The following is a 13943-nucleotide window of genomic DNA, read 5'->3' on the forward strand; positions in this document are numbered from 1 at the left end:
TGTTGGGGGTGGGATGAATTGCTGAGGATGGGCGGGAGAAGGCGGATGCTCGTACACAGAAGGCTATTTCCGGCTCAAATTTCCTTACGGAGGCTCTTTGAGTTGAACTTTTTTGGGGAAAACGATCCCTGCCAAAGAACTAGGTGTATGCGAGTGTACGAGAGTGCGGCGGGGTTCCCCACCTAGGGTATGGGTATCATTTTCCACATCTTTGTCGGTCTCTGCGAGCCGGAGCCTGCGGGGGACGCCTCCCAGTTCCAGCCGGGACATCCTGAGCAGTGGCAGCCACAACAACAGGCTCGTCCGCAGACAAAGAGGCGGGCGCGGCGGGGCCGACTCGCGCAGCCGGGCGGCGGGGCCGGGGAGCGCGCGCTCCGAGCGCCGGGTCCGGGCCGCGGAGGGTGCAGCGCAGACCCCGCGCGGGCCGCAGCCTCGCGCCCGGAAGACCCGGCCCCGGGACGCAGACCCCGCCCGGGCTGGCTCCGCGCCGGCCTCCGGACTTCCACTCAGTCTTTGACCCTCCGTCCCCCCCCTCCCCGCCCCTCCCGCAGGCCGCACAACTGTAACCGCTGCCCCGGCCGCCGCCGCTCCTTCTCGGGCCGGCCGGCGGAGAGCGCAGCGCGGCGGGGCCGGCGGCATGGCTGTGTCCTGGAGGAACTGGCTGGCCAACGAAGGGGTTAAACACCTCTGCCTGGTAGGATGGCGGTCAGGGCTCTCTCCGCGTTTTCTCTCGTGCAGCGACTTTGATTCATTCTCTGAGCGTGCGCGGGTGGGAAGCTGGAAGAAGTTTTGCCTCTAATTCAAACATTCTCAACTAACAAAACTTTCCGCTGTTAATACCTGGAAATAATAACGACCCCCCCCCCAACCCATCCCCTCTCCAAATACATGGGAACTTTCATGGACACTGATGGAGGAGCAGATGTGGAGGAAGGGAGAAGAGATCACTTTTAGTGAAGACAACTATTTCTTAACGCTTTAAACATCTTACCCCCTTTGCTCTTTTCCCAGCTTGCTTCTGTTTGGTGTTGCATTTTAACAACATGCAATGCTCGGGACGTAGTGATGTCACTAATTTCTTAGGCTCATTTTGTACTGCACGGGATGCCTGGAGATCATTTAGGAGACCTCTTTGCAACCCAAATGCTTAATCTCAGGTGCAGGGACTGAGTGAGGTCAGGTTTGTTTTGCTCTGAGTGATTTTCAGCTTGCTGGTTAATTGAAAATGCTTTCTGCAATTACTAATCCAGCTTCCACTGGAAGTATTGTGTCCAGCGAATGTACTTGAAGTTTTCATTCATCAGGTAATGTTTATTTTTAATTTTTGTTTTCTCTCTCTGTATGATTTAGTTTATCTGGCTCTCCCTGAATGTTTTGCTATTCTGGAAAGCCTTCCTGCTGTATAACCAAGGGCCAGAGTATCACTACCTCCACCAGATGTTAGGGGTAAGTGGGACTTGGCTAACCCTGTAGAATGGGTTTAGGGTAAGCAGGCATTGCTACAAGGCTTGGTCAATTCTTTTATTTATTAAAGAAACCCTGGTTGTCCACTTAAGAAAGATTTGTCATTCTCTAAAGTGGTTAGGTTTTCTTGATGTATCATTTACACTCACATAGGTTAAAATGATTGACTCTTAAGAACCAAAGACACTATCTGCTAAAGTGAAAGGAATGAACCTGACAGACCAGGCTAGTAGTGCCTGAGAGAAGTTGCTACATCTTGTCAGCTGCCAAGTGCCTTGAAGGATCTGCCTCACCAGTAGGACCAACCAATGACAGGCTTTCAATTTTCACTAATCAAGACCTCAGCCTGCCCATAAGCTTATCCAGAGGATTTCTGCACTGTTTCCTTTTTCTGCCAGTTCTCACAAAGTAGGTGTCTAAGGCAGTTACTCATTTCTAGGCATTTCTCAGCTTCTTCAACCCTAGGTTACTGGTTGATTATGGTTCCAGTGTTCTGTCTGAATATGAGAATGATATTGTGCAGAACTTTGCTCTGATTTATCTCATGTTGATATTTTTCCTTTTCTCTAGTTCATGACATTTCTGATCTCATTCTTTCCATTCCCTTCCTACTTGACTCCTTAACAAAAGACAGAGGCACCGACGACATCTTTATTTGTATTAGGAGGTAGCATTTTCTAAGCAACAAGCAAAAAGTATAAAGCATATTGAAAAATTTCAGGGCTTCTGAAAAAGATTTTGTCATTCCTTTTCATTGGGGAAGAGAACACATTCTAATTAGGAGATGCGTTGTTTTCTTTTCCATGGTTTAATGATTATTTAAAATTAAGATTAGTTCACATGAATTTGTGGGACCAGCTTTCCATTTCCTTCTTTACATTCACAGATCTTATTTATCTTTAAACCTCAGCTCCAAGAGTAGTGCTTGGTACATGCTAAGACTGCAGTAAATTGAGGTTGAATATATTAACTGATGTTTTATTTTATACACTAAAGTACTATTTTTCATTATCTTTTTGTCACACAATTGATATTTTTAAAGTTTAACACTTATTTTTTAAAGAACTTATTTTTTTTAGAGCTCTTTAAGCTTGACAGTAAAATTGAGAGTAAGGTACAGAGATTTCCCTTATGCTCCCTTACCCCCACACATGCATGCATAGCCTCCCCCATTATCAACATCCCCTACCAGTGTGATACATAAGTTACAACTAATGAACCTACATTAACACATCATCATCACCCAATACCTGTATATATTTTTTTAAGATTTTATTTATTTATTTGACAGAGAGAGAGACCGCCAGCGAGAGAGGGAACACAAGCAAGGGGAGTGGGAGAGGAAGAAGCAGGCTCCCAGAGGACTTAATTTTATTTGTCCTAGGCCAATTGTTCCTAATCTTTTGATGATTATGGTATTACCTCATAGTGTAAGAATTTGCAGGCATTTTTCAAGTCCCAAAGAAAATAAAGTATAACAATGGGATATAATTAATTTTAAAATAAATATTGCTGGCTCCCATCTTTTACATGTTTAATACTGATACTTCATTATTATTAACTTAATGCCTTAGAGCATCTTAGAGCGTACAGAACATTCATGAGAACAAGGTCCCACTGTGATGAATTTTAGAAAGCCTGAAAAGGACATAATAAGTATTCTGATATTACAAGTCTCTCTCTCTCTCTTTTTAAGATTTATTTATTTATTTAGAGAGCGGGAGAGAGAGACAGCACAAGTGGGAGGGGAAAAACGAGAGGGAGAGAGAAATTCAAGCACACTCTGCACTCAGCCCAGAGCCCCATGCAGGGCTCGAATCTCATGATCCTGAGATCACAACCTGAGCCAAAACCAAGAGTTGGATGCTTAACCGACTGTGCCACCCAAGTGCTCCCATAAGTCTCTTGAAGGTGAATTTTAGACTCATAAAAATCATGATGGTATTCCTGGAAATGAATTTACTACCATTTTAAAACACAAATGGAAGGAGGCCCTCCAGTTGTTGATTATTCTAATAATAACAACGTGTAAAGGTTGCCGTTATTCATCTTTAAAAGTAAGGTCGTAACAAAGTTGCAGGAGTATGAGGGGAAGGAAGGGTCCACAGAATATAGCCCATTTGCAAGGAGGCATAGATATTGACAAGCTGTTGATTCTTAGTAGTTTGAAATCTCTGCTTTCTACTCAAAACCAACTATGTATTCAACTGTTTATTCTTGTGATATACCAGGCACTTTACAAATATTTGTTTCAAGCTATGAAACCATTCTTCCTATTTTACACACGGGAAAAGGTAGGCTGAGGAAGCTGATGACTTGGTTCAGTGTCAGAACTATGATGTGATTGCACTTCTGTCTGTCTGGCCTTTTTGCCTTTCCTCATGCTACAAAGACTTTCAAAACACTTCACTGGCCCATCCCTGTTAGTTAGGCCACTTATTACTCATCATCAGTGTAGCCCAACATAAATGGAATATGAATCATGCAATTCAAATTTTTTTCTGTAGCATGTTAAAAAAGTAAAACGTCAGTGGCATTAAATGTAATAATATATTTTATTTAAAATAGTCTATCTAAAGTACTGTATTAGATTGAAGTATTCAACATGTAGTCAATATTTAAAAAAAATACCAATGAGGTATTCTAGGCTGTTGCCTATTCTTTGAAATATATGGTATGTATTTTATACTTGTACACATCATAATTCAGTTATCAGATTTTCATCAGAAATACTTGACTTGTGTTTAGATTTCATAAAATTTTACAAATAAAAAAGTGAATTCACATACCCAAGCTCTTCCAAACATATTTAAAATTTTCCTACTAACAAAAGGACTATCAGCTTTAAGTTTAAATTAAAAAAATTAATAAACCTAAAAATTCAGTTTTGTGGTGGGTCTAGGCACATTTCAAATGCTTAATAGCTGTGTGCAACTAGTGGCTACCATTTTAGACAGTGTAAGTGTAGACTGTGGGGGAAGATATTCCTACTTCCATGGTCATATGTTCTTATCATTTTGTTTTACAGCAAACAGTTGGGCACCAACCAGCCCAATGAAAAGACATTTGGAATATGGGTAGTCCTCTTGTTCCCCCTCTCCAAAACAGGAGTTGATATTGGATGGGAAATCATGGGCCCTAGTTATTGGTGTGTAACCATAAAAATATCTCTGAACTTTTTGGTGGTGGGAATCTTTGAGAATGAAGGTAAAATTATTTCATTCTAAGAACTAGTGGATCCATTTTTTATCTATCTTTATTTATATTTATAGGATGCTAGTTGATTGTTCTTAGGTCAGAATTAACGATTAAAAAAATTGTGTAAGAATTGACAGAGAAAAGAAGATCTCAACTGATGAAAGATAAAATAATGTTGAGGTTAATGTGTCTTAGTAGGAGTTTTCATTAGGACTGTTCTTTCCCAGACTGGTCTGACCCAGACCTGGAGGCAGCCTGGTCACGGCTGGTTTATGCTTGAGTTAATGTGCTAATCAGACTGTGCACTTCCTTGGAGATGTTTAATTATGACATGCTGTGAGTTTTGGAATCTTAAAATTAAGCTAAGAAGAAAAAAAGTCTTTTGAGGGAAGCAACACACACACACACACACACACACACACACACACACACACACACACATATATATAAACTAACCAAGCAGTAACCTCCTCCACCTTCCCATACAAGCTTTTAAATAAGGGAATACTTCGATTTTTTAAGATAAAATCTATTTTTGATTTATTTGTTTTCAAGAAATGGAAAATGTAGTTGCTTGCACTTTACTAGAAAGATCCAATGTGTTGTCCCTCACCCTGAGAAATTTAGTTTCCTAGATTTTTTTAAATGTTGGAGCAATTTAACTCAAAATACTACCCATAGAAGCCCTCATATTGAAGTTCATTTATTTCTGAGTTGTATTTCTGACATTTTAATAATTAACAGATATAATTTAATTGATAAGAACATCTTACTTTGAGAAGAGAATGTGTTTTATGCTACCAGATTCAATGTGTCTTGGTTTTATTATCTTTTTCCCCCCAAACTAACATTTGTACATGGACCGTTCATTTTCAAACTAGTTATTCTCATGGTGCTATGATGAGAAATTTATATATTTTTTGCTTTGTCTCACAATAATTATTTAATTTTTTTAAAGGTTTTAATTTTAAGTAATCTCTACACCCAACGTGGGGCTTGAATTACAACCCTGAGATCAAGAGTCTCATGTTCTCCTGACTGAGCCAGCCAGACGCCCCCTCACAATTATTATTTTAGATCTACTGCATGGTCATGAAGATCTTTTTTTTTCTTTTTAAAAAACTTTTATCGAGATACCTATGTTAATTGGAAGAAAGCTGAGAGCGTTGAGGTTTTTTTCTAGTCTCACAGTGACAATCTTTCTTTGGTTAATCATTATCCTTTAAGTGATTAAGAAACATTAACTAATTTACCCTCTCAAAAGTCCTATAAGTTATATCATAATTAACAATTTTCAGAGACAGAAATCTGATGTCATGTGAATTTGGTATGGTCAGAGATTAGCGTGTCTGTACAAATGGACCTAGGATTTTAGGTCAGTATTTTAGGTTTCACAGCTGGCCTAGGCAGCTTTACTTTTGCTGAGAAGGAATATAGACCACCTATCAGTTTCAGAAAAGGCTTCATCATTAATTCTTTTCATTTATTGCATAAAATGTAAAAGTTACCACCTAGATTTGCCCAAACATGCATTGTAGTTTCAATTCAGGGGATATTTTTAACTGAATGGGTTTTTTTTTTTTTTTTTTTTGGTTTTGGTTTTTTCTTTCCATTTGTTTGTTTTTATTCTTAGCATTCTGCTATTTGAAAATAGTTTACTTCCTGTTTATTGCCAGGTGAAATGACTTACATTACTTTGATGCAATCATTATACTCTTAATCCATTTACAGTAGATAGAAACTCAGAATTCTAGACTTGGAAGTAAGCTTTGCTATCTTTATTTAGACTTCTTTATTTTCCCAAATGGAAAAATGTAGTTGAAGCGAGTTGCTCACCATCACCCACTGAATGAGTGGCCTGGTCTCTATTCTGGCCCATTGACCCTCAGTCCAACAGTCAGTCAGTTGATGAACAACTCTATGCACAGATGCATAAACAGATTAAACCCCACACTCTATAGACCACTAGCTTTCCATCTTATGTGAAAGATATTTAAAGATGTTTAACAATTTAAGAAGTTAAGGAAAATTATTGATTTACCCCCAAGATAACATAATTCTCAGCATTACAGTTGTTTTAGATTTGTCTCAGACAAATTATTAAGGAATTATGAGACTTATTTTTATTTAAATTATTTCTGATTCCATAATATTTGTTGGACTTATACCACTCAGTGTTTAACTTCCTTATTATATACAGCTGAATACTCCGGTATAATTCTCTTTTATCAATACCAGCCAAAACAGTATAGAATTAGAAGGTGGAATTAATTTCAGAGAATTTCAAATCTACTTCCTTCATTTTGTTATTAATAATATTAATAATATCAACAGGAGGTTACATTCATTGAGGATTGTCTAGGTAGCAAGCATTAGTCTATGAGTTTTATGTGGACTAATTTATTTAACATTTCCATCCAACCTGTGAAGTAGATTTTTTTTTTTAAAAGATTTTTATTAATTTGAGAGAGCGATGGGGGGAGGGAGCAGCCGGAGAGGGAGAAGAAGACTCCCTGCTGAGCAGGGAGCTCAGCTTTGACTTGGGGTTTGATCCCAGGACCCTGAGATCATGACCTGAGCCAAAGGCCGGTGCTTAACCGACTGAGCCACCCAGGTAGCTCCAGGTGCCCCTGGAGTAGATATTTTTCATTTTTCAGCTAAGTGACGGAATTAGGGATGTTCTGTATGTTGCTAGTGAGTGGCAGAAGCAGGACTCCCTCCCACATACCCTGATTCCAGAACTTGTATTGTTAACCATTGTGCTCTTCTGCCTCTATGTAACATTATATTAGGCCGAACTATATGGAATTGCCATTTTGATAAAAAATAATCAAATGTCAGTCATTTTATATAGTTCAACCTGATAACAACTGTTACCCTTTACTAATCACATACTATGTGCTAGATATAATTAGTTCTTTGCTCTTTCTTTTTATAATCTCATTTACTCTTCATATTTAAATTATCCTTGTAACAACCTTGAAAAATAAGAAGTATCACTTTTCAGGGGATTGAGAAACTGAGATTCTGAGTGGTTAGGTAACTTTTCCCAAGTCAACAGCTAACACCTGAAGAAGCCCTATTTGAACCCACATTTGTCTCATACAGAAGACCATGTTCTCAATCACTGTGCTCTACCAGGGAGGTTCTGAGACAGATGGGGTTAGAATATGGAATTTTCTACACTTGCCTGAGGTTCTTATGCGTCCTACCACTGGCTCTGCATTAGACTGTCTATATGTATGTTTGTGTGTTTTTGTATTTATAAGTACTCGATCAGAAATGAAGGTAAGATTATTGTTTATGGATTACTCCTAGATGTGAGGCAGACATGTACACCTCATCCTAATTGGTGCCTCCTGTGTTAGTTTGCTCAGGCTTCCATAACAAAGTACCACACACTGGGTGGTCTAACCAACAGAAGTGTGTCCTCACAATTCTGGAGGCCACATGCTTTATGCTGTCTCTGGGGAACACCTAGCCTGAGGCCCAGGAGCCTGTAGAATGGCTGAATGTTACAGGGACCTTCGGAGTTGATCTAGTTCATTTAGCTCGTTTAATAGATGAACTTAGTGGAGTTAAATGTCTTCTTTATCAACTCAGTCTTCTAATCCTAGTCAATTTCCCTAGTTCATCATGGTAAGCAATGTGATGATCCTAAAATTGATTTTAAAAGTCCTTGGGTCATTCTGGGGAGGAAAATCAAATAAACAATCAAACAACAATCAAATGAAGATCATGGACCTTGGAGCTATATGGATATAAGTTTGAATCCTAGCTCAGGCATTTATCTCCCTTTATGATTTTGGTAAATTACTTCTCTGAGCATAAGTTTAACTCATCTGTGAAGTCGGGTTTAAATCTTTCCCTTAGTTTAGTTGTGAAGATTACATGGGAACATGTGGTGAAATGCTTAGCATTTGGTGCATAGGTACTCAGCAAATGATATTTATTACTGTAATTAAGTAGTATTATTTAGCATTAATAGTATTAATAGCACTGAATAGTAATATTATAAATTATTTGTGTTTATAAATAAAAATAATAAAAGGAATTCAAAAGTATATAAAGATGTATTATGTTCTTTATACATTCCATGTCAGAGTTTTAACTAGTCCACAAGGTGGTTTCTATTACATGGAAAACTAACAGAAATTATAAATAACTTGCTCATAGAATAAAGTACCAAGCATAAAGCCCATTATGTAACAGGTGTTCCCCCAAATACCAGTTTTCCTCTTTCTTTCCCTCTTGTCTCCTTCATAGCCACAGGTGATAATTCACCTACCTGAAACATGATGAAATCGTTGTACTTACCTTAGAGTGTTGTGTTAAGGATTAGATGATGTAAAAGATAGGAAAGTACTTTGAAGAATTGAAAACATCGTGGATGTGAAAAATGGTTATCATTTACTGTTGCTGTGTCCTGTCATTCCTCCCAGTTTTTAAGGCTCCGGCCACGGCACCATGACAGAGCCCCCCCCAGGAGTCACAAAGCATAGTCACAGAGAAAGGAATAAAGGAAAAGTGGCAGATGCTCTTTAACATCCAATACGTATTACATTTACAGTATTGACTCTTGAAATGGGACCTTGAAGGTCTGTGACATGTTGTAATTAATAATTTTGCTAAGGCATGAACTAAGACTGAGACCTTAGTATGATAGCAGATGACTTAAGTGGGGAGTGGGTCTCACTTCTTAGTATCCACATTTTAATGCAACTTTGTGATGTGATAGTAATCAAACAATGTGGTAAAAGTCATGTGAAAAGTAGTTTCTTTAGTGCTTTGGCAGTGGGACTAAAGAAAACGTAGATTAGGATAAAGATGGACTTTGCATGATCAGTAGAATGTTTACATGTTTAGAAATTGAAAACTTGAATTTGACAATGACTCTTATCTAGAGATAAATGAATTGAATACAAGTTCTCTGGGGAACTTGGTTTAAATTGCATGATTTAATGGTTTTCATGAATGGAAATTGTTAAAGGTCTTCAGACACATCGCAGGGATATCAGAGGTTTAAATAGTTTCAGGCAAGAAGAGATGAGTGATGTACACAAAGTAAAAGCATTTTATACATCTGAAATTAAAAAGAAAGTGGGCACTTCAATACTAAGATAAATCTAAGAAATTATTTATGGTGAATGCCTTTCTGACTATATTCCTTTTTTCCTGTGATAGGATTACCAAATAGCTGATTTCAAAGTGCCAGTAATTTTGTTTCATGTGATCTTAGAAAGCTCAGGTGCATTGGAAAGATACGAAGGGGTAGTTATCCAAACAAATTTCTTTTTTCTGCGTGTTATACTTTTGATTCTCTTTGCTAATTTCTAACCCCCCCCAATTCTCTCTCTTATGGGCCTTCTAATTACTTGCATAACTCATTGTCACCCTACCTCGAATGAGAACATTGATTTCCAGGCTGGCGAGGGTGTCCCAAGAGAATTGTGGTACAAGAAAAGAACCACCTCTTGCGAATATGCTGAAATAGGGTGATAAGAGTAATTTTACCTCTCATTGATTTCCCTTGGCCAAGTTGCTTTTGAGAAGGTACTTTGGGCCTTTGAGCTTTGTTAATTCTCTCAGTTGGAAAAACATGGGCCCAAAAGCACATTTGTAAAGTGCTTTGAGTCATGCAAAAAAAGGTAAAGAATATGTTTTTCTGCCCCCTCCCCCCACCCCATCGCTCAGAATATCTAAAGGGAAAACGAAGCAAATATCATCGGTGTTCTATATTAATGGGTTCCAGTTGGGAAAAAATGACTCATATTAAGCCACAAGAATGCAGAGCTTCAGTATGAATGTTCTTCCATTCAAGAAATGGCATTTGCTGTTGGGCATTGTCTGTATTACATTTGTTACCTCCCATGGAAGTTTTCTGTGGAGTTGGAGTTTGGCTTGGACTATGTAGAACCCATCACTGAGCTATTTATTTTGATTTTGTACATTTTGTAAAACATAAGAGAGGGAAAGAATGAGTCAAATGGACATCTTAGAAGAGTTTACAGTCATAATGGATCTATAAAGTTTACTTAATTTTGGTTTGCCTGAAAAAAACTAGTCTCTGACTTGTACTGATTTTAAAGCTTGGACATGTTATTCTTAAAGAAGAAAATATATTTTGTTCAACCACAGATTTTAGATATATAAAATTTGTTCAAGTCTTATAGGACATGAGTAAAAATTCTTGTTAAAACTGTCTGTTACCACCTTTTCCTAAGCATGAAATGACTATTAGTTTAAATTTCAAATATATTAATACCTGTGAAAATTCCAAAGTTTAATGGAAACAATATAATGTAATGAACAATGTAATATAAGAATATGGATTTTGTGGACAGATTATCTAAAGTGGAAATTGTGACTTTACCTTTTAAGAAATGTATCTTTAACTAATTTATTGAAATCTGCAAAGCTTTAAGTTTCCTCAATTTTAAATGGAGAATTGTATTATGAAATCGAACTACCTAAATATTCCAGTATTGAAATATTCTGACTTAAAAAAATGGCAGTTTTGCATAGTTAAATTTAGTATCTCTTACAGGGTTTTGTTTTGTTTTGTTTTGAGGAGAGGATTGAGTAGAATGAGGAAGAAATGCCTGTGAGGCCTTCAAAAAGAATGACTTCCCTTTTTGCTAATGGCAAGTTATAGTAGACAATGCTAGAGTCATTTCTTTCAGGCCACGTTTTTGAAGTTGAGAATGTTTTGATGTTGAAATCTATTTGTAAATGGCTGCTAATGACAAAATTTCCAGCAACTAAGAGAGATTAACTCCTAATTTCATACAGCGTATACATTCTGAATTATTTAAAGAGCTATTTTGCAAGCGGCAGTGTGTTTTTGTTAATTACAGTTTCAAAACTATTGAAGCTCATAATTAATTGCTTTTTAACTGGTAATGGTTTTCAAATTTTATCTCAATTTTTTGGCCTTTTTATCTAAATTTTTTCTGTCAAGCCAACCAAAGATTGAGGTACACACGAAGAGAACTAATTTTAAAGGAAGTTAGCAGTGAATCTTCTCTGTAAAAAACAAAGGATTTAAAAAGCTATATTTTGGATTTCAGGTACAAAGTCTTTAAACTTATACCTTAGTTCGTAGCACACTATCTTTGTGGGTCTTTTGCTTTCTTCATCATTCATTCATTAATTCATTGTTTAATCACTTTTCATTCTCCAATTCTCCAGTTCCTTTTTCGTCCTGACAGTAGCAACTTTTTTTAACATGCTGACATGTATCCTTCTATTGGTATTTTATTTGCATTTTTCTTTGAATTCACCAAAATGGTATTATGCGTAGACTCATTCTGTTTCTTGCTTTTTTCCATCTGGTATTACGTTTTCAAAGTCTATCATGTGACTATGCGGTTCTTTGGGTTTTTTTTCTATTTGCTACACAGTATTCCATGGTTCGCATCTGCCACAGTTTACTTGCCCATTCTCCCAGAGATGGACCCTTTGATTTCCTCCAATTTCCTACTACTTCTGGTAATATGATGAACATAAAGCATACTCTTAGAGTGTAAATATTATACAGTAGTTTCCTGGTTTTATACTTTAGAGACTTTGCCCAATCACTGGAGGACAACTAATCTGTTCATATTTTAACAAAATTACATATTTTGTTAGGTTATTTCCATATACTTGTTGTAATGGTTTTTGGTGAGATTAAGATGACGTTGGAGGTGATATCACATATAGAACAATTTTAAAAACTGACATTCAGTTGTAGTAACTGGTTTTCAGTGAGAAATCTAAAGGTTATTGGATAACTAAAGGGAAGAATGCAGCAAATATTTTAAGTATTATTTGATTTCTGTATTCCCATGGCTTTTTTCTTATGTATTGCACATAATATTAACCATTTAAACAAAAAAAAAGCCATATAAAGTTACAGTAAAAGCAATAATAATAACACCTATAATGTCAGACTTAGAAATATAGGAAATGGGGGGTTGGTGCATCTGGACAGCGCAGTCTGTTAAGACTCCAGCTCTTGGTTTCTGTTCAGGTTGTGATCTCAGGTTCCTGAGATTGAGCCCCCCATCAGGCTATGGGCTCAGCGGGGAGTCTGCTGAAGTTTCTCTTTCCCTCTCCTTCTGCCCCTCCCTGCCATGCTTTCTTTCTCTCTCAAATAAATAAATAAATCTTAAAAAAAAAAAGAAGTATAGAAAATGGAATAAACATAGGAGAGATCATTAGAAGGATAGGTTAATAGAGAGGAATGGATCATAGAAAAGATAAACAAAGAAGCGTCACAGCAACGTTTCTCCCTAACTTTCTGAGCTGCAAAGTATAATATAATAGATAGCTGTATGGACCCAGAGACCAAGCATGGTTGAAGGGTTTGGGATGAAGTATGACTGGAGGGTTGTTTTTGTTTGTTTTTTCAGTCCATTTTACTTAGTACCTACTGTCTTACCCATTTTGGCCATTTTGGTGTACCCAGGTTTCGCTTTCTTAGAATTAATATCTTCTTGGAGACAGTATTTTTTTCCCAAAGAAAGACTAGAACAAATTTAACTGGATTCAAAGTTGAAAGTTATGGTTAAAAGACATGCTGAGTTAGCTAAGGTTACTGATGTTTTGAGGACAAAGATACAACTTAAAAAGAGTTTTATAGATTCAATTAAGAGGAGTTATTAACAAATAGAATTGAATTCAGGAGGAGTAAAATAGATATGTTTAAGTGGGTATGTTTGACAGTCATGAGAGAAAAATCTTAGTATTGAATATTCTATATTCACTGTATAAGTTTTATTTATTTATTAATTTTTAAGATTTTATTTATTTGACAGAGAGAGCGAGAGAGCACCAGCAGGGAGAACTGCAGGCAGAGGGAGAAGGAGAAGCCGACTCCCCACAGAGCAGGGAGCTGGATGTGGGGCTCAATCCCAGGACCCTGGGATCATGACCTGAGCTGAAGGCAGACACTTAACCGGCTGAGCCACCCAGTCTACCCCAGAGTATGAGTTTTAATATACATCGTTATGGATAGTCTGATTACAAGTCTAACCCAGTGAGGGTGTACCATTGCTATGGCTGTTGTTTCCTTTCAAAAATTATTCCATGTGTTCAGGCCACTAGTGTATCTGTTTTGGCTTCTAAGTTTGAGGAGGAATGTTGAGAAATTAAAAATGGTTTAAGGATGAGGAAGAATGATGCAAGATTTTGGAATGATTGTTCCTGATGAAGAGTAGCTGAGATGTGACTAAATAAATATCCAGTAATTGTGATCAGATGTGCTGGACCTGTGACGGAAGAGAAACAGGGCCTGT

General features: G+C 37.4%; 1 protein-coding gene across 10 annotated transcripts in view; it reads left to right on the forward strand.

The window, feature by feature from the left end:
• Positions 1–535: 535 nt before the first annotated feature.
• The window catches only part of LOC123803818 (NADPH oxidase 4-like), a 175335-nt gene continuing 161927 nt past the window's right edge, over positions 536–13943 (forward strand). For 7 of the 10 annotated variants that reach the window (XM_087871203.1, XM_087871209.1, XM_087871200.1 and 4 more), the window contains exons 1-2: positions 536–694; positions 1351–1446. In XM_087871203.1, the coding sequence (XP_087727329.1) occupies positions 638–694; positions 1351–1446 (153 nt within the window). In that variant the 5' untranslated portion in view covers positions 536–637. The other 3 variants (XM_087871208.1, XM_087871204.1, XM_087871210.1) reach the window with 3 other exon arrangements.

This window comes from Ursus americanus, chromosome 21 (assembly GCF_024610735.1).
Source record: "Ursus americanus isolate L20-20 chromosome 21, mUrsAme1.1.p, whole genome shotgun sequence".
NCBI lineage: Eukaryota > Metazoa > Chordata > Mammalia > Carnivora > Ursidae > Ursus > Ursus americanus.